This window comes from Coccomyxa subellipsoidea (genome assembly GCF_000258705.1).
Source record: "Coccomyxa subellipsoidea C-169, whole genome shotgun sequence".
Taxonomy (NCBI): domain Eukaryota; kingdom Viridiplantae; phylum Chlorophyta; class Trebouxiophyceae; family Coccomyxaceae; genus Coccomyxa; species Coccomyxa subellipsoidea.
The window spans coordinates 599280-625842 of NW_005178033.1; the positions used below are offsets into that span (position 1 = coordinate 599280).

The 26563-nt window shown below is 53.1% G+C and overlaps 2 protein-coding genes across 2 annotated transcripts; one reads left to right on the forward strand and one right to left on the reverse strand.

The window, feature by feature from the left end:
* Positions 1 to 62: 62 nt before the first annotated feature.
* On the forward strand, positions 63 to 4709 carry COCSUDRAFT_42571 (hypothetical protein; the record flags this gene model as incomplete). Its single annotated transcript, XM_005646689.1, has 11 exons — positions 63 to 261; positions 495 to 633; positions 928 to 1075; positions 1390 to 1731; positions 1989 to 2132; positions 2374 to 2478; positions 2717 to 2842; positions 3094 to 3273; positions 3642 to 3805; positions 4100 to 4202; positions 4503 to 4709. The coding sequence occupies 11 exons, from the start codon at positions 63 to 65 to the stop codon at positions 4707 to 4709; spliced, it is 1857 nt and encodes a 618-aa protein (XP_005646746.1).
* Positions 4710 to 5848: 1139 nt separating this feature from the next.
* COCSUDRAFT_42572 (ketoacyl-synt-domain-containing protein) lies at positions 5849 to 26255 on the reverse strand (the record flags this gene model as incomplete). Its single annotated transcript, XM_005646690.1, has 44 exons — positions 5849 to 5950; positions 6215 to 6319; positions 6588 to 6752; positions 7091 to 7224; positions 7495 to 7630; positions 7916 to 8050; positions 8338 to 8506; positions 8712 to 8931; positions 9181 to 9298; positions 9588 to 9749; positions 10284 to 10463; positions 10778 to 10927; positions 11122 to 11238; positions 11424 to 11530; positions 11769 to 11919; positions 12251 to 12378; positions 12688 to 12849; positions 13172 to 13371; positions 13672 to 13879; positions 14207 to 14303; positions 14489 to 14611; positions 14841 to 15023; positions 15507 to 15647; positions 15895 to 16015; positions 16510 to 16663; positions 17056 to 17204; positions 17564 to 17638; positions 17884 to 18068; positions 18440 to 18610; positions 18965 to 19143; positions 19432 to 19693; positions 19972 to 20084; positions 20518 to 20649; positions 20965 to 21081; positions 21463 to 21637; positions 21951 to 22135; positions 22484 to 22639; positions 22938 to 23105; positions 23256 to 23423; positions 23774 to 23978; positions 24288 to 24506; positions 24937 to 25085; positions 25318 to 25579; positions 26043 to 26255. The coding sequence occupies 44 exons, from the start codon at positions 26253 to 26255 to the stop codon at positions 5849 to 5851; spliced, it is 6951 nt and encodes a 2316-aa protein (XP_005646747.1).
* Between the last annotated feature and the right edge of the window lie 308 nt (positions 26256 to 26563).

A 26563-nucleotide genomic window follows, 5' to 3' on the forward strand; every position in this document is an offset into this window, starting at 1 on the left:
TGGCTATAGTTTGCCTGGCTCAGCATGCCAGCCTCTGCATGGGATACAAATTGGCTGTCGTCATGAAGCTGAGGGAGACATTCCCCGCTGGCTACCATGACATGAGAGACGTGGCCAAGTCTTTGGAGAGGCGAGATCACCAGGTGGAAGTGAAATCAGTCAACATACCCGGCACAGACTGGCGCGCGCTGGTTACTGAGGACGACTTGGTCACCCCCAAGTATGATGCCATTCTGGCGAGCGGGATCTCAGCCCACACTGGTGAGCAAGCCTGCCTTGAAAAGCAATCAACAATTCCTTACCTCTGCCTGTCCTGAGCCTCACACGACCTTCTTTTGCTGATAACTCTGCAGCAAATATCATGAGATAGCAAGGACAAGTACATGCCTGGGTGGTGGCAAGCAATCACACCTCAATGCGAGCTGGCCAAGGCAAGGCGCCAACAAACCCTCGTTTGGGATCATGCTGCTTGAGGGACCTTGGCTGCTGTGCAGTGGCGGACTGGGCGGCCCGAGTGGATACACCCGTCGTGCGCTTCTTCCCTGACAGCCAAAATGCAACAGACAGCACCTTTGAGGTGCACAGGGAGCGGCCCAGCATCCTCGTCTTTGCCAACGCCACCGACGCAGAGAGGTGCATGCGCGACCCTCCCTCAGCAATGAACCAAAGCATGTGCCTGCCAACTTACCATTCTTGCATCTCAGCACATGTTTGACCATCAGATATCAACCAGCATGGGGGCCTTCAAGCTCTTTTTCCCTTCTGGGCCTGTATGCATGGCACCATTCAAGGATGGTGAACAAGGAACCTGTCAGCAAGGATAAGGGAAGTGCCTTAGTGCTGCGATCTACACATACTACCTGCAAAATAGAACTGCAAGGCTGGGACATCACGCATGTACATTTGAAGGTACTTGCATTTGGGCAGATTCCCCTACTTGGAAGATGTGGAGCGGCTGGTGCTGCCCCTTGCGCGGGTGAAGACCAAATTGGCGCCTGCCTATGCCGCTCTGGAGACGGCCCTAGAGAAAGCGTTGACCAATTCAGAGCGAACAACCCCACGCAATACCCTGCAGGTGACACCAGCGCCTCGCCACTGTGGGAAACGTCGTCTGCAAGAGGAATAGCAAGGCATTTCGTCAGTGCCGTGCTGTGCCAGTGATTGCCCTGCCCAGGAAGGAAGGGGTCCGTTCTGTCTTCATTGGAGCACCAGCAGGTTACAGCAAAAAATACCTTGAGCTATGAGACTTTAATGTCTGTGTTTTGCAAGAGAGGGGAGATCCATTGAAGGGCAGATGGGAGCTTATGCAGACGGACGAGATTGAGAGGAGAAGGATATATCTGCATCTCACTTATGCACAATGCATGAGGGAATCTTGTCATGATCCAGGTGAGCGAGGAGGCGTGCGGCAGCAAGGGCGGCGAAGATGGCGGCGAGGAGAGGGAGGAAGGGGGAAGCTGCCCGGCAGCTGCCCCGGCATGGGCGTGGCCAACGGCGGCTTCCGGGGAGCCGCCGCTGCTGGGCTTAGTCATGATCCTGAAGAATGAAAACGCGACGATCGCGGCAACGCTGGAGAGTGTGAAGCACGACATCGACTACTGGACAATTGTTGACACAGGCTCCACGGATGGCACACAGGACACCATTAGCAAGATCATGGCCGACGTGCCGGGACAGCTGCTCTCGGAGCCCTTCGTAGATTTCTCCACCACCAGAAACTACGCCCTCAAGGTGCCCTGCGCAGCCTGGGTTGCAATGTGCCCATATCCTGCTTGAAGACAGGCCCAGTATCCCGGCAACAGCATTGGCATGTTTGCACTCTCACCAATATTCATGTTCAGTAGCTTCAGTAGCTTCCTTGCTTGCTTCTCTGGCTGTGTGCACAGGGTTGCAGCATGCGGAGGCCACATTGCTCCGGTGCTTGTCAGCGCAGTATTTTCAGCAGGTGGGCGCATAGGCTGACTTGCAATTTGTGCTGTTGCGCACAGGCGCATGGCCAGAAGACGGCGTACGCGTTCATGCTGGACGCTGACTTTGCGGTGGTGGACGCGTGGCGGCTGCGGAACATGGCGCACCGAATGGTCACCGAGTGCCGCGAGCGCAGCATCCCGGAATGCATGAAGGGCGTCAAGGTCGGCCTCAAATGCTCTTCCTTTATTTATCTGCTCTTCAGAACTCAAAAAAAAGATCACAGTGGTCCAGCTTTCCCCAGAATGTCCTGAAAGTAACATTGCCTCGTGTTACACGTGGCTTCTATGCTGCGCTGGCATAGCTGACAGATGCACATGCACGAGGATGTGCGCTGGAGATTGCCAAATTACCTGTTTCCCTTCCATTGAAAGTGATGCTGATGCTGGATTGCTTGTGTGGCAGGTGTGGTTCAAGATGGGAGATATGGGATTTTTCTCAAACCGTGTGTTCCCTACGCCTGGACTGGGATTGCCCGGCGGCTGGCTTTACAAGTACCCTGTGCACGAGGTAGGGAGCCCCATGCTGACAAGGCACACCCCTCAGCTGTATTTCTTTATCATTGCCGTAGTCATTTGCAGTCTGGATGCACCTTTTTGCGCTGTGTTTTGGCCGTATGTCTTGCAAGTCGCTTGTACCTGACTGAGAACCAGCCTTGATGTTTTACCTTTTCTGTGTGGCAACGTCGATAAAGATATGTACTGTACTGCATTGAATGTTTGATGAAATTCTGGGTGCTCTTTCACAGGTGCCGGGGCACAGTGGGCTGGAGTATCTGAACGTGGGCAGGATCGATGATGTAATCCAGATAAGGGATGTCATTATTGAAGCGCTGCCCATCACCCACAGCAAGTCTTCCGAGCGCTGGAAGAACGTGAGCCACTTGCCCCAAACTTGCTCCTTGGCATCTTCTCCCCTGCGCAATACCCGATATTCCCTCTTCTGCCCATGCTTGGCTTTCCCAAGCCTGCCATGTGACCACTATCTCCCAGTCCTGCTGCAAAATCCGTGAGCAAGAACAAAGATGAAGGCCTGTTCTGCCAACATCTTGATATCGGCAGCAGACTGAGGTGATTAGAATCTTTCATGTGACAGCTGACAAGTACAAATGGCATGCATGCGCAGCTGGACCTGCCGCTGCTGACAAAGGAGCATGAGAAGCACCCGGAGGACACGCGCATTGTATTCTACCTGGGCCAGACGTACCAGCTTATCGGTGAGACCGAGCAGGCGCTGGCGACCTACCAGAAACGCATCGACATGCGCGGCTGGCTCCAGGAAGTCTTCGAGTCCCACCTGCGCCGGGTGCGGGCCCCATTCACAGTCCTGTCTTGATCTTTCTCCGTTTTAATCTGTTTCATTCGCTTCGAGAGATTGCATGTGTGCCAACAACAGCAAAGGGAGGACTAGACACTTGCAAGCAGAGAGAACGGTACTGGGAGCACTTGAGTGAGTCTACATGCGCAACATCAAGCACCTGTAAAGCAGAATTTCCATTTTGTTCTTTACCCTGTCGAGTCATCCCTGCAGTGTATTGGTCACGGTTTATCAGGTCTCGAATACATATATATATATATATATATCTATAAGTATGCATGCAGAAATTCCATCCGTTCAAAGACACCTGATCTACGCAACGATGGCTCAGTGACCCTGCTGTCGCATGCGCGCAGGCCAAGATGATGATGCGGCTTCTGGCGGCCGACCCGGGGATGGACCCGGCTAACGACACTTCAGTGGACCCTGTCCCTGACTTGCTGGCTGCGCTTGCGCTGTACCCAAAGCGCGCAGAGCCACTGATGCAGCTGTCTCGCCATAGCGAGTGGATGCGTGACAAGTGTGCCTCTGACTCTCTGTTACTGCGCTAACCTTCTCTGCGCTAACATCTTTTGCTCTGCCTTTATAAAGACTCTGCCAGGGTCACAAGGGGCTGAGGAGACCTTGACCAACACCGAGAGCATCAAGTGGGTGTGTATATGTGTGGCGAAAGGGTGTGTATCCGTGGGTCACTGACAGGAGCTGTGTTTGGGCTCTTTGGATTGGCGTGCCAAAGCCCTGAGCATCGGCCTGGGTGGGTGAGTCGAGTGTAGTGATTGGCATGTCATGGATTGAGTAAGCATATTGTTTGCAGGTGGTGCCATCGGGATGTCGACCCCGTGGTGTGCCGTATGCAGCAACAGGTCTCCGCCTTCGACTACGCGCACCAGGCGGCCGAGATGCCCTTCCCTGGCGGGGTGTGCTCTTCTGTGTCTAAATCTAGCAAGCCTTGCTAAATGACAGCTTGTGGAACTAATTTCAAAGCCAGAGTTGCTCACATCCTTGAATTTCCTTAGCCTTGCTGCTGAAATCTGCAGTGACAGCCTGCTGTATCCGTGTTGGCCACCTGATGTGAAGTGCTTATTCCTGGGCTCTGGCTTTGCATGCAAGCCTGTCAGGGGATGGACTAGCATTGCAGGGCTGTCATATTCTTGGTTCTATATCGATGAATTTGTTGGGTCGCCTGAGCTGTGACAGTTGCCTCTGTCTCCGTGCAGGACACGCTGTTTGCAGACATCTCGGTGTACGAGTACGAGGCGAAGGAACAGCTGGCAATCACTGCCTGGTATGTGGCGAAGGACTTCTCGGATGCATATGATGTGGGCTTGGATGCAGCCCACAAGCTGCTCAAGAAATTCCCAGACGACGAGCAGAAAAAGGCGAACGTGGAGTGGTATGAGAAACTCAAGGACAGCCTTGTGTGACAGCCTGAGCTCTAAGCTGTTATTGGTGGATTCAGAGGCGCTCGCGCGGACTCCTTTGCGAGATCAGAGCAGCGCTTGTAAGTTGCAGTATGGCGTATTGTCGCGTTGGGATTCCTACCTTGAAGTTGCGGCTGTGGGCCCATTTGTTGTACTGTTGCTGCCACTGCTGTGGCAGGTGATGTTTCAGCACACTGCTACGGAGATCTCAGTTGAGTATTGGTTGCACTGTTTTACCGTTGAAGTACTTTATCAATGGCCAACTTCGCACGGAGTTCTGCTCCCCAGCATCTGCTCTCTGCGTTCCGATTTTGATTTGGGCAGGGTCAAATTCTGGCGCCTGCTCATTGTTGGCATCAAATGGTACTGGGCGGACTGAAAAGTGGTGTGCAAGCCATGCCTGCTACCTTTGCAGACAAGTTTCAACTGGCCGGCACTGCTACAGCTGTGGCCAGTGCTGCATGCTTGTCCGGCACCGCTGCCTGCTTTGCAGCCGGCTTCTTCTGCCTCAATGTCCAGGCAGTGATTGGATTTTCGCCCGCTCCATCACCGCCCTGTAACAAATCGGACCAGGGTTGAGTTCAACGTATTTAAATGCATTGAGCCCGGCCGTCACTACACATGAAGCAAGCAAGGGTCACATCTGCCTTGCTACATGGCAACCATGTTGCGAGATTTATCTGCACGTGAACATCATCGCAAGCATGTGCATCATCCAATTTTCAACTCCTCAAATTCAAATTCAAAATTGAGAAGCGTCAGGAAAGAGTGGCACAGGAAATGCAAGGCACCTTCTTGGTGGCTGCGGCCGAAGCTTGCGCCACCACACTGCTCTTGCAAGCAGCCTCTGTCCCTTGTTGGATTGCCACAGCGCTGTGCGCCTTCACAGCAACCGGTTTGTCCTCTTGAGCTGCGTTCAGCGCCTGCCGGGCAATAGCCCTTTCTTCGAGTACACAGCCCTCGTCGGCTGCTGCAGTTGCAGCCTGCGGCGTCAAGCGGCCGCCCTTACACCCTGCCTCCTGTAGCAACAGGGGGCATTTCATGAGTAGATGCCATGTGAACATTGATACTTTTTACCAGGTTATCTAGTGTCTGCCGTTCAGATCATGTGATTCGTTGGCGGGTGGTTTGTAAAGTATTTGTCAGACCTGCGAAGCCAGCTCGCGCAGGGCCGCCACCGTGAGTGTGCCGATGGACTCCAGCGGTACCGGTCGGCACAGCTTCTTCTGCACTACTGCCCGCACCTGCGCACCCAACGCTGTGGATGTGACAATCCATCACTAAACTGGAACATACTCTATATTGCAAACACATGATCCTGCAGCCTCCGCAAACCTGTATCATCCTACTAACACCAAATCCGTCGGGAATAATGCCCATAATTACAAGGTGGTAAATTTTTCAGAAGCAGTGGCGGCTGCGGCATGACAGAGATGGCCATATCCATGCACACAGAGACGTTCAGAAGGACAAGGGAGAAGGCAAGGAGTGAGGGCCAGCTCCCTCACCTCCACCAGCTGCATGCTGTCGATCCCAAGAGCTGCCAGGCTGTCATTCTCGCTGACTGTGCCCGCCTTGAGGCCCATCAGGCTCAGGACAGCTTCTACCAGGTCCTGCACAGCCTTACACAATCATCAGAAGAAGAGCATTCACTGCTTTAAGCGTGACGAGCACGCTGCAAACATTGCGTGTGGTGCGCTGCTGTGACAATGCATGCTTGAGTGTGTCACCTTCGATGGCTGAGCGCCTGATCATGCACCTCATTGATATCGACCTATCGGCCTATTCTGTCACAGTGAGAGCATTGCGCTGAAGTTAGTGATCACACATACAAAATCTGAAACCATATATCACAAAATTGAAGAGGAAAGAGGGGCTCACAATGTCCTCCTTGCAAGTGGCAGAGCTGCAGCCAAGCGTCTCCGCGGTGCTGCACATGATCGGCGCGACTTGACTGCCGCCCAGCAGGCAGCTGCCAAGCACGCGCAGGCAGTCATCCACCGGCTGCGGCAGCAGCCACTCAAACACCCGCCCCACCAGTCTGCCCTACAGATTTACAAATTCAAAGTTGTAATCAGTCTCCAGGATGTCACCAGTGAGCCATTTTGAAGCTCCTGGGGGACCACTGGAAGAGCCTGGCCATTTCCAGGATCCATCAAGGTGGCAGTAGGAGGGCCGGTCAAGTGTTTAGATTCACAAGCATAGATGACATTAAATGGCATTGTTTCTAGCAGTACAGTAGGTGCACTGCCGCCAACCAGCAGGCTGTAGTTCTTACCAGGCACATTTAAACCATCACAGATTGTTTACAGCCTACAAATTGCTCCTTAAAGTGAGATTTACAGCCGGAGAGGTGCTGGGCTGAGAGTGAGGGAGAAAAGCACCTTGAGAGTTTCGGCCACATATCCCACGTGGTCGACGGGGCCCCATGCCAGTGCTAGAGCCGGCAAGCCCGCAGCCCGCCTGGACATGCACAGCATGTCGCACGCGCTGTTGGCGTACCCGTAATTGCCCTGACCTGCGCACACATCAGATTGCAGCGGTGCTCAGCCGCATTGCGCTCTCATCACACCCTCCTACTACCTTGCTTGATACCACCGCAGGGCATGGTTTGCTGAAATACTTTAAGTCACTATTTTGGTACCTTCAAGCCCTACTTTACATTATCACCCCTAAGTTAACACCTCACCAGAACGTGCGCAGACGCTGCTGCTGGCGCAGTCTCTGGCCACGATTCGTAAAGCGATTTCAGATATTTCACAGATGTGCATGGTGAGTCTGGGCACACCTTCGTTTCCGATGGAGGAGACAACAGATGTGAAGATGACAAAGTGCTCCAGGTGGGGCAGGCTCCGGGACACGCTGTCCAGGTTGACCGCGCCATGCGCCTTGGGAATGACAGCCAAGTTCCAGCTCTCACCCGTCTGCGCGCAGCACACCCTCAATCTCAGCATATACCAAATCTGACAGCCCTTAGGACCCCCCTTGGGGACACACACAGACCTTTAAAGGCAAATCTAAGGGACCTCCAGGTTAATGAGGGAATCTGGCATGTTGGCAATGCCTCATAAGGTCAATCAAGGGCACCCTGTACTCGTGAGGGAAACTGGCGCCATATTAGCCATGCCATGCAGCAATATTTCCTGCGTGCAAAGGGCTAAAACCGCATTGCAGTTTGAGCAAGAGCGTGGGATGGTGAGGGAGTGCACCTGGTTGGACATCCAGCGGTCCTGCAGGGTCATGGCCAGGTGGAAAATGCCTCCTACGGGTGCCACGCCCTCTGCCAGCGCTATAATCTGCTGCGCCTCGCCCAGATCAGCCACATCAAGCTTTGACACCTCCACCTGCAGCATTCAGCCATGCCTCAGATGCAAGCAACATGCTCCACTGCTGTTTTGCAATGAGGGAGCAAGAAAAAGAGCTCCCTTACTCCTTGCCATGTTATCTGTAAAGCAATGAAAGCTGAACCAAAATAAGGATGGATGACATTCCTTGCAGAGGTGCACTTGGCACTGTTTTAAATAGCTAGTGCCTCCAGCTTCAATTGTCTGCCATGCAGATGATGTCACCCAAGACTTGTACCTACTGAAATTCGTTGCAGAAACATGATTGGAGGGGAGGGAACGCTGACCCGGACACCGCGGCTGCGCAGCATGCGCACGATGCTGAGCTGGCCGCCGGTGCGCATGCCACGCTTGGACGTCAGCAGCAGGTTGCACGCGCCGCGGTCGGCCAGCCAAGCCGCCAGCGCCAGCCCAAAACCTCCCAGTCCTCCCGTGATGATGTACGACCGGTCAGGCCTGTGAATGCACCCAAAGACATGACAAAGTTGCGTATCTTCTAGAGTCTGTCATTCAATATATTGACATCCCTTCCGGTCAAATTAGGGCTGACGTGAAGCCCAACCCCGGTAGTCAGAGTAAGCGCCTAGCACGACATCCAAATACTCTAAGAGATGACTTTGGAATCAGAGCATAACGACTAACTGTAGACAGCCCGTCTCACCTGCAGAAGAAGACGGGCTTGGCAACCGGTTCCTCTGCAACAGCAGGCGCCATCCCAAGGGCCTCTGCTGCCTCGGGAGTCTGCTCCACCCATGGCTTGGCGGGCCGCGCTGGCCACATGAAGTTCGAACTTAACTTTGAATATTCTGGCTTCTCGGCAGCAGCCTCCGCGGCATCGGCTTTGGCGCCCATCTGGATCAGCACCTTGCCCACGTGGGTACCTGCATTAAACAACACATATGCCTTGAAAGTCATGTACAGCAGATCTGATCACTTAGCTACGTGGTCGCCGATGGATCTATACAGTATGTTCTTACATCCACCAGTTCCTGATGGCATGGCGCTTTCCCAAGACATGCCATGCTATGCCATCACGCTCTCATACTCACCTTTCTTTCTTCTCAACCAAACCGTCAGGCTTATATTCAAGACACAGCAATTGTCATGGTAGGTGGCAAGTGACAGCGCACCAGCAGCCATGAACCGGAAGGCATCGGCAGCCTCCCTGCGTGAGAATTTGCTCAGCGGCAATGGCACAACCTCGCCGCTGTCAAGTCCTGCCTTCAGCAGAGCGTGCACCTCCCACGCCTGAACATTGCATGTGCTCAAGATAACACCACGCATGCCGCACCTGCAAGGCTTCAAGCAGCATGCAATACCCCATTCTGACTTATCTGCCCATCTATGATGTGCATATTGTGTGCACACAAAAAAATTTGAACTATGAGAAACACGGGGTATAGGCACTGGCCAGCTGTGGCTGTATACTATACTGTAGCAGACATATCTTTAAGCGAAGCTAGCTCAGGCTAACTCAGGCTAACAGACTTCACAGCACAGGGCCAAACTCGAATATCAAAATAAAAATGCTGCCCACCCTGGCAATGTTGTGGGGGCAATTGACGATCCTGTCCAGGTCAACGCCCTCGAAGGCAATGTTGCGCATCAGGGGCGCCATGCTCAGGGGCGTTCCCTGCAGAATGTCATACTTGCCAATCTCCAGCAGGCGCCCTCCGTCCGCCAGACACCTGACAGTCGCCTGCGCAGATTTCTGATCATAAGTACAAGTGCAGTACAAGCGCTAACCAGAGGCCAAATTGCAATAATCAAAGTTGGTAGATGCATTATGCGGCCATAATCAAGGCAAATTGCAATTTAATTTATTCCATAGCTCTTCTGCATGTGATTGTGGCCTGCCTCCCAAGAATACTTGTTCCTGCATATCTTCCACCAATCACATTTAAGACCCATGGGACCTATTCCATCCAGGTCACCTCTCCTTTACCACCTTTCCCTAAGGCCCAATAGTTCGTGCATGCAACATCGTGTCAGGCACCCTTGATCGTCAACAAGGGGAGCACAATAGAAGGGATAACCTCTTCTTCTACTATTACTTAGCCCAGTCCAAGTGCACCTCTGGTGAGCTGTGGTCAAGTCGGGCCGGTACAATCGTTTTCACGCATCCCTGCTCTGCATGCTGTAACAGGGCGCCCCATCTAGAGGTCATCTGGCTACTAACAACCAGAGGAATACACAATGCACATGCACCCCTGATGTCAGCCATGACATGCACCTGCAGTTTGTCACCGGCGAGGGAGTTCAGAGCAAGGTGCACGCCGGCGGCGCCGGTCTCGCGCATGACTACTTCCTCGAACGCGCACGAGCGTGAGTCGCCGATGCGGTCCCCCCTCAGCGCAGGGAACGCCTCCAGGAGGAACGCGCGCTTCTCCACAGATCCACACGTCGCAAACACCTGCGCCGCACCCGTCATGTTCAACATTACAGCAGCCGGCGCGTACCGAATTCGGCTGTGCTTCAGACACACACTTCTCAGAGATTTCACAGCAGTTTGCTTCCAACCAGGCGAGTTGCTGACTGCCTAATGGCAGACACGGACAGACCTTCGAAACATGAATGAAATCAATTTGATGTCTTGAAGACTTTCCACACCTGCCTCAAACAGTGCTAGCAGAAAGCATAATGTTCCAGGGAGTACTGGTGCTCTTCAGTTTCACCCGACACTTGGAAGCAACCCACAGGTCGGCAGGGCATAATATCATGTCACACCTCGCAGCCCCGCGCGAGGCAGATGCGCGTGGCGGCCAGGCCGACGGCGCCGGCCGCAGAGTGGATGAGCACGCGGTGGCGCGGCCGCAGCCGTCCGCAGATGACTAGTGCGTAGTATGCCGTCGCGTACGCCACCGGCACTGTCGCGGCCTGCGCCAACCCCGACTGTGTTCTTCCTCGCTTTTATCAGCATTGAGGGATTAATTCCTCACATAGTATCAACGTCATGAAACGTATCTCACAGGAATGTGATTTTGTCCTGCATGCAATGGTGGTTGCAGGACAATGTTAACGTCCCGTCCAAAAGCTCTAGTCATGAAATTAGATAGCATCTGAAGGAACACCTGCGCCAGGGTCCAGCTGTCCGGCACGTCCCACAACGCATGCGGCCTTGAGGCCACCATTGTTGCAATTGAGTTCTGGGGCGTCATTCCCATGACCCTCTTGCCACTCGCCTTGTCCTGCACAAGGCACGCTCATCTTCTAGGGTCAAGGTTCAATGCGTTTGAATCAATCCCTGAAATGTGCCCTCAGTGACTGCACGCTAACTGAATGATTTTCCAGCCCAGATACACATGCGGTCAAGACAGGCCTGAGGTTGCTCATCACAATAGCCTCGGGGAAGCCACGTGCAGAGGGTCATCACCTTGCCGGAGAACTCGAGGCCAATCTGGTAGCCACCGTGCGCGTGGCTCATGCGGTCTTTGCTCAGCTTGCCATAGGCAAACATCACATCGCGGAAGTTCAAGGCCCCTACGCGGGGCAAAAGCAGCTTGTGACAAATTGAATACTGACCACCACCATATGGGTCACAAAATGTATGGCACACACTTCGACCTGCAGCATCCACAACCTGGTATTGCTTATACTACATCCTTTTGTGGGGATTGATCTCTATTATTAGACAGCTGACCTCAACAAGGGACGGCCCGGCCAAAACATAATTATTTGCACAACAAGTAATGCTGAAAAAGCGAAAGCTGCTGCTCACCAAATGCTACGTTGCATTGCAACAGGCATGCCGGTGGTGCTTGGCTGTGGGCCCACATGAACGAGGAGATGTCTCCGGGAGAGGCAATGTCCAGGTGCACCCCAATCTTTGGCGCTGTCTCGGCCGCGGCTGCATTCTCCAACTCATCCAGCTGCATTGCATGCACTCCTCTAGTCAAGCATGCACTGATCAGATTGGGGAAATGATTCGAGGAATGTGGAGCGCTAGCAGCTGTGGAGCTTGTTGAATTTGGGGTGAGCAGCCCCAAATCGACGTCAAGAGTGCTGTCACAATTGCGAAGGTGAGTGTCATCATGGATGTAAATACACTACTTGAGACCAACCGGGCCTGAGGCACTCTCAGAGCACTAGAGAATCTCATACCCCTAGGCCCACTAGACCAGGGGTTTCTATATCTAAGTGAGATATAGTCTAGATATATAGTCTATTTAGATCATTGGGGTTATGGCCCTAAGAACACACCTCTACCAGTGAGATGCGCAGGGATCCGTGGACGCCGTTGTCAAACATATTGTTAACCAAGTCTAGCCGGCCGGCAATTGCCAGCATCTGCTCCGCGCTTAGCTTGGGGCCGGCCTTAGCGGAGAGACCTGGGACATGAACTCTGTATCAGTGAGCATGCAGCCCTTTTCACTTTGCATCTGCACTTGCTGCAGCAGTGTCAAGCTTGTGAAGGCACCTGATCACCTCCATACATGAAGGCCCAAAGCATTTCCTGGATCATTTCAATGAAACACCGCTCTTGGAAATCCAACAAACTCCATGCGAATCCCAAACAACGTCACACTCGTTCGATTGTGGCAGTCTTCACCTGCAGCTGGTCTGCGGCCGCACCCTGCCTCTTGCCAGCATCAGCACGGAGCATTGGTAATTGATTCATATAGACATAAATGTATTACCTGTGCAGGAGGTGGGAGCGGAGGAGGGGTGATGTGCATCCAGCATCCAGCGCAAGTTGTCGCCGTGAGCTTCCAGCCGCGCGCATCGGCCGAGGCCTATCACACCGGGGCTGTCGCGCAGGTTGCCGTGCAGCCACAGCCGCCGTCGCACTTTTGCCGGCTCTACGCAGCATGCGCCAATGCGTGAAGTTGAGATGGGCAATGTCACGCAGGTCACTGGCATGTTTGCATGCAGTCAGTTGGGTGATAACACCTCGGTGATGTCATGTTGCTTAGTCACTGCCTATAATTAGCAAATCGCTCTGCTCGTCCTGTTGTTGCCCCGCTTGCAGCGGCATTGTTGCAGAGGAGAGTGGGAGTAAGGAATGCTTGCGGTGTCCAAATATTGCAGAGCAGACCCACTGCATATTTGATGCACGCCCGGTGCAGGTCTGTCATTTCTGCAAGATGTCAGCAACTCTGGAGAGTTTGTTGAGATGCCCACCTGCTGCCTCCTCACCCTCGGCAGGGGCAGCCTCTTTGGGCACATGCTTGTCGATAGCTGCTAGGACGCTGTTATAGCGCTGGAGCCAGCAACCCATTTTTTGTTGGCTGGTCACCAGGGGAGGCGCCGCAAACAGCAGCGGGTGCGGCACGCTGGGCAGCTTGCGATAAAGAAACAACGCCCCCGACTCATGCGGGCACCTGCGCGCACATGCCTCAGCCTGGGTGTTGTGATCTCTGTCAGTCTTCACTTTCAATCACATTCAGCTGTTATTCATTCTTTTGGGCCCTCTTTTCCAGATGCACCTGAAAGCTATCACATGACATAATAGAGAGGGATGGTAAAAAATTGAGCTCGATACTTGCAAGGTCAAGGGTGTGCAGCATGCCTGTTCATCATCAGAACATTTGCAGCCTGCAAAATACTGAGGTGAAATGAGAACAGTCTGTGAGCAAAACATTGAGAGTCTTGTAAAAGTTGCCCACTCGGCTGGTTCGCACCAGTGCTCGGTGATCTGGGTGAAGCCGGCCTCGGCCCAGAGGCGGTGCCAGCGCGGCTTGGCGATCCAGAGGCCGTACTCACGCTCGTCAGTGAACTTCCAGGTTCGCTCGTCCAAGCCCCACAGACAGGCGGTGAACGCTGCTGTGGTCTCGTACAGCAGCACAAAGCCGCCGTCCGCCAGAGATGCGTGCACGTTTGCCAGCGCGTCTGCCACGCGCCAAGACTTGCATTTAGTGATTCACGTTCCATCGGGAGCTGATCCCACATCTGTCTCTGGTTCTCAACATTAGCACCCAGCGTGCCAACAAACACTCATTGACGAAACTAGCAATGTCAGCAAGATCGTTCTGCCAGATCAACAATAGAACGACATGGAACAAGGAAGGGAATTAAACTCAGATGTGCATTTGTCACATTTCACAATCTCAATCTCGATTTTCAAATGCAATCATGTGAAGAGCAGGCAAGGTGGCGTATTCATGAGCACACGGCATGCTTTAAGCGAGGCACAAAGCTGCAAGACAGGTTGCTCACCTGCCATATTGTCACAGGTGTGGAGGGCGTTTGATGCCAGGATTAGGTTGAAGGGACCTCCCAGCGACGCAGGTGCCGGCTTGTTGACGTCCCATGTCTGCAAGCATGATGCAGCGGTCAGCATGCATCACACACGTGCTCCCGCCAGACCTCAGAACTAAAGATTCTCAAGATAAGTGATCAAGAAACTAATGTTCAACATATGCTTTGTTGCACTGGCGTCAAATATGCAAGGCTGCATACCCTCTGCATCATTCAGCCTGAAGAGGAAAGGGAGCGTACCTTGAAATCCAGCTTGGGGTTGCTGATCATCTGCAGCAGATTGGGCCCAAAGCCAGGGGTGATGTCTGTGGCAGTGTAACCACGCAGCTCTGAGAATGGGCTTTGATTGAGCTCAGCAAAGACCTGCAAAGTTCAGTGCACCAATGAAGGCCTCAACCACGCTTGCACATTTCAATGGCCTATGATGCGTGCACAAAGGCGAATGAAAATGCAGTTCGAGACATCAACAGCGATAGAAGCAGAGCACAACAGCAGTCCTTTGCAGCGGCAGACTCATTTCAAGTCAAATCAATGAACGGCAAGTCAAATAAGAATGTTTTTGGTCAAAGCTGACAAGCTAGTCAAAGCTGACCTGGCGGGTGAAGCCACCGGTACCAGCACCGATCTCAGCCACCGAGAAGCCGGCCTGGCCCTGGTTCTCGCACACGATGTCTAGCATGTGGTTGATGTGGCGCGCGTGGAAACCCTGCATCAGTGGGTCCTGCGCGTACAGCTGACTGTGCTCCCCGTGCTGCATGATTGCCTGAATTGGGCTCTGCACACCAACACACACTTATTATTGTTATTATTATTATTACATGCTTTTCCTGCCAAAAGGCAAGGTACGTCCTGCAGACTAGCTGCAATTAAAGGCTGCCACAAATCTACCCTTGTTGGACTCGCCAGATCCAAGCAAGACCCAATCGACCGTGGGCACGGTGCTCAGTATTATACCGCCCCTCGCCAACACACACTTATCTCAGCTAAAGCCAGCGCCACCGCAAGTCCCCCAACGATATTTGATGACCGTGCATTTCTAAATAGTTCCCTATCGGTAGACATCAATGACTGACCCACAAGATGAGGATGGAAGGAGAACAGCCAGACTGCATGCTGATAATTCTCCCACAAAAAGGCGGAAGTCAATTCAGCACCAGTTTGCGTTTGCTGCAGCTTTCAATGCCTGCCATGGGCACTGCCATGTGCACTTTCTGTCCCATGAGGGGTGATTAGTAAGAGGTTTGTCACACAGGATGACCTGCATGGTGGCGGCGGAGGCCTCCTCAGAGAAAAGATCGCGGATGAGGCGTGCCAGGTGGTGACTGGGCGCCGATAGGAACGCCTCCAGCTGAGCGCCGTCAGGCGCTGGCTCCTTGAAATCTTCCAGCAGCGCCAACACCTGTGCAAAGAATTACAATTGATCAAACCATGATTATGTACTCTTTCTGTGTCTGCCATTGCTGTGCAGTTCCATTATTTTTCTGAAAAGAGCGAGGGCATCATGCATCTTGTGGGGTTCAATGATACCTTTTGCAAGTCATCTTGAGACAGAACCCCAATGAAGGCAATAGACGTCGGATCAAAATCTTTGCCTGCTGCGCATGCATAAAAATTCCATTGCATGTAATACTGGGGTGAAGCTTCACCTTGCGCAGGTGGTCTGGCATGCCGTTAGCACAGGTGGCGGCATGTGCTAGAATGGCCGGTTCGACCTTGGGCCTGAGGTAGCCGCGGATCTGCCTGTAGTAGGCTAGCCGCGCAGTGTCCCTGTCCAGGAAGAAGAGTTCTCACCATCCTGATAACTCTGGGTGCAGGAGTGACCGGAATATGAAGCACCGCAGTCAGCACCATAAATCTTGCACCCCTCATAATGCGCAATCCGGTTGGACCTGTTTTTTTAAAGTCTTTCCTTCCTTGAAAAAATGTTTCTTCATCACCAACGGGTGGGCCTCGGCGAGAGCTTTCCAAGACTGGTCTAAATATCGTTATAGGGTTTTCATCTTGCACTTTAGGGTCTTGCTAATCGACCCTTTTCAAGAAAAATAAGTGTCTAATTTCCGAAATATGGTGCTGACTACGGTATTGGTGGGGTACCTTGGAGCCCACTTATTAACAGGCGAGGATGGCAGGCCCCGCCAGCCAAGTACTTTGAAAGCATACAGACCTTCGTGCTGCAAGTGAGCTGTCACACAGGGAGCCTTTGGAAATCGAGAAGGATATCAGCGGCATTAACATTGACCCTTTGAGAAAGAAAGAACAACCTGTCCGGGTGCTCGCCGTAGGGCAGGAAGTCTGTCTTCTTGAGCAATGTCTTGTAGCTGGCGGGTCGGCGCGGGGCGGCAGACAGCTCGACCCCGGCCACCTCGCAGATGACCGTGCGGCAGATGCCCAACCGGGCGTCCACGTCAACCATGACTGCATGCATCCCCATGCATCCCATTTCAACACACTGAACCCTGAACCCTGTTGGTAGATGCGCAAATACGAGGTATTGACCGGTCAAAACCCCGCAAAATATCATTGTTTTTCAGCTTGCGGGAATGAAATTGGTATCTTCTTGACATGTGGTAAATGAAAGCATCCAAATCCATCATGACTGTGCAATAGACAGCCACACACTCAGCCCCGGTGCACAAATGCTAGTTTGACGCCCTGCCTGTCATGTTGTCAGGTCTACACACCCTTACCATGGTGAAATTGGACAGCAAAACCTGCCACCGAAACCTTGAGCGCCAGGCATCACCAGGGCTTCCTCAACAAGAAGTGGTACTGGATGCTTGTACAGTTTGAGATGGGGATGAAGGCACCTTGAGAGCCAGCGGGGATGGCTGGGCTGGGGTCCAGGATTTCCAGGTGGCGGATCTTGGTGGGGATGCGCAGGGTGGTGTCTGTGGCATTCCCTAGCGCACCTGCCTGCAGCATGCCATCCAGCAGCCGGATGAAGCACTGGTCCCACCTGCATCCGCACCAGAAAGCGCACTTTATTACCACTGTTATTGCTATCATTTTAAACGATTTTCAATCCATGGGAATCACACGCGTCATGCTCACAGCCGCTGCTACTCACTTCACCTGAGCTCTTCTTATCATGAGTGTACCTCTCTGGGAATGTGTAGAGATCCAGGGTGGAAGGAATCTGCCTCGGCGAGCCTACTGGCTGAAACTCATAGACATCAAGCTACCAAGCAGAGGAATTTCATGCATACTGTAGTATGAATGATTGCTGCCATTCAGCATCTACCCAATCTTTGAATGCCTTCGAAATTAGGGAGCAAATATGTGTGAATGAGCGTGGGATGGTGGAAAGGAGCGCACCTGAGGACAGCAGCCGTGCCGTCGATGCAACGCTTCTGCAGCATCTTGAAGTGGGGCCCATACTGGATGCCAGACCTTGCCACACCCAGGTAGAAAGTGTCTGCCTCTATCGTGTCCAGTGTCTTGTATGGCCAGTCCACCATTGTAGGCTCTGCCTGTGCTGCTCCACCTGCCCACCAACCACTTTCTTTTGAGCAACCAGAACAAAATCCTGACCTTATTTGTTGGAAACTGGAAAGGTGGGGTATGGATGTGGATATACAATCTATTGTGTCATTGTGCCCGGGGATTGATTTGTCATGCTGGGATATCAGTCATACCGGCAGGGGATGCGGCCCTCCGGCAGGGACGTCTTGGCAGGAGCGGCTGCCTCGGCCCCTCCAGGCATGACGATGTTGGCCAGCGCCTCGGCGGTTGCAGCTGCTGTGCAATTCTGCTTGGCAGGTGCGGGTGCTGAGTGCGGCTTGATGCACCCTTCTGCGATGACGTCTGTCTCTTGCAGCACCTGCACAGAGACATGATGACCTCCACGATCACAAAGCCCATGCTATGGTAACATCTGTTGTTTCCCCCTGCCAGGCCTCAGAGCATGTCAGTGTTTGCTGAGCATGTTGGTAGATCAAGGTGGTCCGTAGGTGAACCTTTAAGGCAATGTTGTAGTGTTGCATGTCCAACGGCAGAGCAGAGCAGAGCAAAGATGAACACTTCTTGCTTATGAGGATATCAGTGCAACTTCAACAATGCAAGCTGCTGCAAGCGACATGTGGTGCTGCCGAGCAGCGCCAGTCAATATCTGTGCCAGGGTGAGCACGAAAATTGAAGGCAATTGAAAAGAATTTTATTTGAATGCCTCTGACAGGAAATCTGGTAGGGCACCTGGAAGCGGTGGCTGCGGTCCAGCAGCACAGAGAGAGTGATGTTGTCTCCCGGCTGCGCCTGCACAGCTTGCAGGATACACACATCCTCGAACGCCACCGGCAGCTCGGCCATGGCCTTCTCTTGCTGCGTTGCCAGCGCCTCCCATGCTGCTACCAGATATGACGTCGCCTGCACACAAGACAAATATCCACCATACTTGATAGTGAATTGTTTAATTGATACAAGAACAGAACGCCCCTCAAACCCGCCCATTGCACAGTAAGGCCAGCCAAACATTTGCCATACACATCAATCAAAATAGGTCTGGGTTACATTGGATTGCTCAGCAGGTTCTCCTAAATGGACAATAGTTACCCTGCAAACCTCCTAGTGAGATGCTTCAGACCTTCTCAATTCTCTGATACTGGTCAGCATTTTTCCCCATTCACATTGGTCAGCAGGGTGTACATGAAGCTGAAGCTTGCACTGGGCGACACCCTCTGAAAGCAGCTCAGCTAATCGGGAAGTGGGAGAAGAGCGCACAGGCATGAGGATGCGGCCGTCCACAATATGGTCGGCCAGAAATGCGTGCTCGCCGCCTAGTTTGTAAGTCTTGATGAAGCCGGAGCAGCCGCGCGCAGCCGTCCAGTCTTTGAATGTGGGCAGCGGATAATCAACTGCATGGTCCCAGGACACCAGGGCCTCTCGCACCGCCCGCGGCACTGCATCAGCGACAAGCACACCCCTCACAACTTGCCTTGACGCCAAATTTGTGACCAGCTTTTGATTATAGAACAGTATAAATCCACTCGCAGGTGCCCTCCATGTTCCCCTGGGTTGAGTAAGAACCCGTTCAAGGGCACCGAACACATGTCGCTAAGCCTGGCAGTGGCTGGACTCCGGGGGCTTCCAACAGGGGCCAATGCATGTTGCTGGATATAAGTTGTAATGTTAGTGCCCCATGTTTGCAAGTTTCCGAGGGGTGATGAGGAAAGCAGAAAGGGGCTCACGCTCGTGGGCGGCTGAGGGCGCCGGCCAGGCCACAGGCCACTTGACGGAGACGCCGTTGCGCCACAGCTCGGCGACGGCCGCCTTGAGAGTTTCCACGGCGCTGTTGCCCTTGCGCATGGCGGGCACATAGTGCAGATCAGCGCGGTTCTGGTGCAGGAACGACCGCATGAGCGCGTGGGGGCCGATCTCCAGAAGGATTGCGCCCTTGGGAATTCTTCCGCATGCCTGCCGGAACTGCACACGGCTCGCATAGTTGTGCGTCTGCGCCAGCAGAAGCATCTGATCAGCACTAGAAGAACATGCTCAGGCGGTTATCTCAGGAATATGCGCATGCACAGCTGTCCACGCGAGCATTCAAAGAATCAGATTTCAGCAACACCGTGCACACTCGCATGCACTCATGAAGACCATTACGTTGCGGAAAGTTTCCGCCAAAAACAGCCACTTGGATTGGTGTAAAAGCGCGGATCATGTCTCCCATAAGGCAGGCATGCCAGTGTGCATTTAAGTGTCATGCAGTGGGTTCTTGCAAGAGATACCTGGTAGGCTGCGGAGCACAGGCGGGCCTCCGTGCTGTCATTGTCCACTGCATAGGAGGATGACAGCCACGTGGCCGAGCGCTCCTTGGGCTCCGGCACAACCTCCTCCAGCGCTGCAGGCGCATCAGCAAAAACACAATTGGACATTCCTTCCAGTCAAATGCCTTCACTGGCCAGTCCTGTGGCAGCCGGCACAGCGCCGTAGAAGCACAAGCTGTCAGAAAGGCTGCAAAAAGGGTTCTTGAAATTCTGAGTGTCACCTGAGTGTCATAGATACTAAGGGCAAATCTCAGTCTTGCAACAGGTGTATCTGGTCCTGGCCCCCAGTCTCATTTAGGCACCCTGTCCTAATCCACTTCACTCTGCTGGGATCTGCGGCCAGATCATCCAAAAGAGCGCAAGCCTGCAGCTCTACTTGTACCCACTGAGACTGCCTTTATAATACAAAAAATACCCTCAATGCACAAAAAAAATTCGAGCCATTAGTTCAGACAGGCTAATCCTTTATCTTTTGATTTGCGGCAGAAATACAAGAAGAGGGCGCACCAGCCTGCAGCTCTGGCAGGTGTGGCTGCAGGATGGGGGAGTGGTATGCCAGGCCGCGCGTGTCCAGCTCTCGCACAAATACACCATCCGCCTTCAGCTGCTCCAACAGCGGCTTCAGGTCCGCCTCCGGACCTGCGTGCCACAGAAACACAGAGACAGCCCTCAATGTTTCTGCCTGCCTGCCTGTGCGTGACAACCCTGAAGGCAGGAGTGCATCCGAAGGGTGTAGGGATGCAGGCACCAACAATAGCCAAATTCTCAGTATCCAAAAGCCAGGAGATCAATGTGTCAAGATGTGCCTGCCCCATACTGGGACGCTGAAGGCCGGAAGAACCTCGACGGGAGCTTCTGGAGGACGGACAAGGTGGGGCCTGAAACTTGGAGAGGCAGTTGGTACTGAAGAGGATTGATGTTAGTAGTCCCTGAGAACGGGGAATGGAAAGCCACCTGAGAGGGTGGTGCATATTGGGGAGTTGTCGCAGCCGATCACGCAGGAGTCCTTGCCATGCGCCGCCAGACGCGCCTCCGCCACCTCGGCGCCTAGTCCCACAGCTGCCATGAGGCCTGCAACTTGAATCATACTCCATAAATGGAATTTGTTCATCTTGCATGCGTCCTGCACTGATGCAGGTCTGCAGCTCCTATTTGACGGTAGCAGCTTTTTGAACAGCTGGCATCAGGTTTATTGCATTTGTATTACTTTGTGAGACAACGCGGCTGTGTCCAGTCACAGCACGAGGAAGTCTCAAGACTATGTATGGCAGCAGGAGGTAATGCTTAGCCAATCCAACTGAGTCAGCTAGGCCTGGTGCCCCAATTCACAGCATTTACAAGGGGAGCCAGCCTTTTCTTCTCCCTCTAGCGCTTGCTATGCCCTGATGTCTGTGTTCCTTTCTCTCTTAGAAAGCACAGTGTGAACACCGGGGAGATTCAGAGATCGCATACCGCCGCTGATGCCGTGGTCGGGGCACATGCGTCCGCGGTGGTAGGCGACCATTACGGTTTGCTCGCGGCTGAAGCAGCCGTCCCCGTAACCGCACGCCGTCTCGCCCGCAGAATGGCCCACCACACCGCCGGGAATAATTCCATACTCCTCTCGCAGCACATCCACCAAGCCCACCTGCACCCCAGGACCGCTCCGATTTAATATGCACGACCATGTCACCGCTTACTATTGATGACTTAATTCATGCCGCCATACTGAGGTCCCAGAGGATGCTATTGCCAACAGCAGGTGGCCCTAGTCAACATTTAGAGTTACACAAGCTCAGCAGAGCCTCTCCATAGCAGTTTTTCTTTGACTACCCAGCACTATTGACTGCTGGATCAGCCTTTCAAGTTGCAGTCATCTTACAGGCCGACCCATTGAGCAGCAGGCAACATACTTGGCAATAAGCTGAGAGTGAGCTCTGTGTCAGGAATTGTGCACTCACCTGGACAGAGGCAAGACCAACAGAAGCCAGGCAGTTGTTGACAAAGCCGTCCTCCCTATCGAGCGCTTCCAGCAAATCAAGACCCAGCGGGGCAATTACTGCAGCGCAGGCCTCGATGCTGCGCCTGAATGTGGCGTTTTGTTGAATGAGATCCGCGGCCATCCTGGGCCACTGGCTGCCATTGCCTGCGCCACATCACCATTTCTATTCTCAAGCTGATCTGTTCTCTTTACCTGGTATGCTCTTGTGCAACCCTTAGTGATTTGAAGATCCCAGCAAGCACTTTCTCTCTTGTAACAAGCACGTGTAAGTTTGAAAATGGGATTTGCCTGCTCAATGAGGAGTATGATGGATTGTGCACTTTATTGATGTTGAAATTTACAATTGCTACGAATCCGCTCAACTGCTTTGCAACATTGCATGACTCACAAGAGCAGGCTTCTCGGCGGAGCTTGAAGTCTGCTGCTGCAAGGCGGCATGGGATGGGGAAGGCTGGTGTTCTGTTCTGATGCAGATTTTTGGCGTGAGCACACCTGTGAAGATGAACCAGACGGGCGGAGCGGATGTGGGCGCCTGGCAGCAGCGCAGCTCGCCATCAATGAGTGTGCCTCTCATGGACAGCCGCGCGATGCTCCCTCCACAACTGTTGGCCCAGCACCGCATCGGGTCCACCACTGACTCCTCGCCGCCTGTGCGCAGATTTGAATTTCAAATGGAAAATGCCGGTGTGATTGCACATCACATTTAAGAGATGGACAGATATCTGTTGTCTTGAAAACCTGAGAATGTAAGATGCTTTCACTGCCGACACAGAAATACTGGATAATTATGCCGCAGCATGTGAGACTGTCTGCAACTGTTTTGATCAAGAGCCCACCGCAGCGAAATTTTGCACTGCATGTTTAGCCCCAATATTTCCAAAGAAGCACCATCAGCAGCTTCCACCTTGCTTCAATTGGGTGATCATCCACCAAAAGGGTGAATCACCTGGCAGGCCCTGCAGGATCTTCACCACCTCGGCCATGCCCTCCTGGGTGCGGCAGGCCAGTGGAATGACCTTGCCAGTGGCTGCGCGGCTCTGCTCGCTAGCAGCAACTGGTGCTGCCACCGGCTCATGCCAGCCACCGCCCTGGAGCAGCAGGTGGACGTTCGTGCCTGCACATGAAGCCCTTCCTTAATTTTTCAAGTTCAATTTCAGACCTCAACAATGCAGACAAGCAGCCGCAATGTTGTAGCATCCAGGCTGGCATTCATTAAAATCTCAAGCATGCGGGCGCAGACGCACATTAGGAGGGGAGTACGTACCTCCAAAACCAAAGTTTGAGAGGGCAGCTATCCCCTCAAATGCTGTGGGCTCGGTGATGACTTTGAGTATTCCATCCCTGAGGCCGGCGCTGCTGGGATTGGGCTCCTTGAAGTGCAGGTTGCCTGGCAGCGTCCGGTGCTCATATGACAGCAGCACTTTGATCAGTCCTGCAACCACAGACAATGTGCTGTGAGCACCCCATCGCCCAACAGTGTTACCTGACTTCTCTGTCAGACAAGTCTCACTGAAGGCCGTCAGACCGATCAGTTGCAATTGCATGGACATTTGCAAAGCGGCAAGCCCAGCTTTCAGTGAAGTGTACCTCGGCCAAGCATGCAGACCCAGCTTTTAAAGTGCTATGGCATCAGCAACAAATACTTGCAGACCCAAGAGAAAGAGTCTGCAAGCAAGCGGTGCTGATAATGCCTGCCAACAATTTGCTTGCAGTTCTGGAACTTTCAGAGTGGAATCTTCTGCCACATGGGATAGAAATGCAGACCACTTGCAGGGGGCGCACCTGCCAGGCCGGAGCAGCCCTCGCAGTGGCCCATGTTGGACTTGACAGAGCCGATGAGTAATGGATTGTCAGGAGTACGGGCCCCGGCGCGGCCGTACCACTCCTCAATCGCGCCAAGCTCCTGGCCGTCTCCGGCAACTGTGCCTGTGCCGTGCGCCTCTATGTAGCCCACCGCCGATGGTGCAAGCCCTGCCTTTGCGCACACCTGCATGCAACAAAATTGTGCGAATCATATCCTGTTTGCCAGCATGAGCTTCCTGCAAAGACATGCAAGCTGCGTCTGTTTAGTTAAAATTTATAAGCTCCCCCAAAGAGCTAAGAGAGTTGAGTGCTGAGCAGTCTCTAAACAAGCTGCAATGCACAGCATGAACCTTAGAGTCTGACTCAGTTCTGTGCAGTGCCCATGAAGTAACCTGCCGTGTACTTGCAGTCAGCCCCACAGCAAGCGATGAACAGAGATGCAAGTCTTGACTGCTTGAGATTCCATAACACCATGCATTGTGAGGTGGAGCACCTGCTGTGCCAGGGCCTTCTGGGCAGGCCCGGATGGGAATGTAATTCCCTCCTTGGTGTGGCCGTCATTGTTGGTCGCGCAGGCCAGCACGCGCGCATAGGGGCGGCGCGGGGCCCAGACAGGGGCCTCAGACAGGCCCGGCCGCCGTAGTACCACAGCCGCAATCCCATCCGAGCGCGCATAGCCGTTAGCCGATGCATCGAAGGACTTGCACGTGCCCTGCGCAGGACACTCCTCTGAGCTTCGTTGCACTTAGCTATCTTTTCAAATGATTGTTAATGCATCTCATGCTCGGCGCTAACTTTAACAATTCAGCATAAGGCCATGCCTCCAGCCTTGGAGGCGATGTAAACTCACTGACTGACTAAGTGACTGGATGTCATGCTGGGCGCTGAGTCCGAGACACAGAGTCAGCCACCGGAGGCAGCTCTGCCTTGGCCGCAATGCAAGGTTATCTTGTCCCACGTCAACATCCAGGCTTGGTTAAGCAGCATGCTCTATTCGCATGCAGTGATCATTTCAAGCAGCAGATGGAACCTTCCAGTGCAAAACGAAGTGAGAGCTATGTGCAGGATGGTCCAAATGCGGAACCTTGAGCAAGCAACAGCTGGGGTGCTTCTTCGATGCAGGGTGAAGGGGCCATGCTCACATCTGGGGACAGCATGTGCAGCCGCTGGAAAGCGATGGATGTCTGGGGCTTGAAGATTCCAGATGTGCCGCCGACCATGGCATAGTCGATGCGGCCGGCCTCAAAATCGCTGATTGCGTCGTTGAACGCCGTCAGAGAGGAGGAGCAAGCTGCACATAGAAAAAATATTCATTTTTAGACTCCAGCTGATATGACATCATCTTGCATTACAAAGTCTTTGGCACACAGAAGGCATGCTCAAAGTCTGACAAAGTTGCTGGTTTTCTCTGTGCCTGCTTCAGAATTCCCCCTTCTGTGCAGATGTGCAGCTGTGGCAGTGCTGCAGGTATGGGCATGAGGGTCTACAGACGATATTTGATGGCAGATCTTTGGGGCTCACACCTGTATCGATGCACTTGCTGGGGCCGTGGAAGTCAAACCACCAGGATAGGCGGTTGGCGAACATGGAACGTGCACAGCCCGCTTGTTCGTAGCCGGTGATGCTGTCGATGTCCGCCACCCATTGAGCGTGAATCTCAGACCCACAGCTGCCCACATACACTCCCACTCTCTCACTGCCTCGCAGTGCGCGGAAGTCTATACCAGCGTCCACCCAGGCCTCGTACGCGACCTCCAAGAGCTTGCGTAGCTGAGGGTCCATTTTCTGCGGAACAAATACTTAGCTTTTCACCTTTAGGCCCTGCCACAGATAAATTGTATTGACTTACAAAACACACAACCTGCGCGAAGGGCAGCAGTAACCACATTTTGAGCAAGATTGACGACCGCAATGACATCGTCAAAGTCGGCCGCTTGTGCTTCGTTGTACTACTTGACGCAACAGCAAACTCGTCGAAGAGAAGGACAGTGAGTCTCCAGGAAACGAATTTTTTAGATGCATCGACTATTTTCGCTTATCAAATTCGCAGACATACACCGAAACTTAAGCCATGCCCAGGACGTCCTCCGCCGCCTCGCCCCAAACTATTCTATGCATTCCGACTTGCTGTGCACATGTACTAATTAGATTTTTCTTGCACCATCTAACTCAAGTGCCGCATCAACATTACACAAAATCTTCTAGAAGACCTCTTTATATGTCAGCCATCCGTGAGGCATCCACGAACCTGTGCCTGCTTGCCGTGGACTGAGAAGAACGCCGCGTCGAATTTGTCGAAGCCAGGAGCCTTTCCAGACCTGGGAGGGAGGCCCTGGAACGCAATTGGCCATCGCCTATCGTCAGTGGTCAGCATGTCCGTTCCGTCTATTAGGTTGGTCCAGAACTCCGCTGGCCCGTTTGATTCGGGGAAGCGGCATGACAGGCCGATAATTTCTGTCATGGTGCCTGCCGCCGATCTTGTGCATAATTTGGCTCTTCTCGACGAAGCTTTGTTCTGCAAGCTGCTGGCTAGAAATGCCCCTCGGATAGGGATTTGAACGATTTGGGACGACTCGTGATGTCACGGCATACAGAAAGCGCGTCCGCAATTTGAGATCACTCCAAGGTTATCACTCTTAGCACTCGCATCAAACGACCGTATCAAGATTTTGCGAAAGGAGTTGAAGTTTGTCGACTACTCATTTAATTATTAAAACTCCTTATACGATTGTAGCTCGAAAATCAGCTGAATACCTGCCGCGATAGACT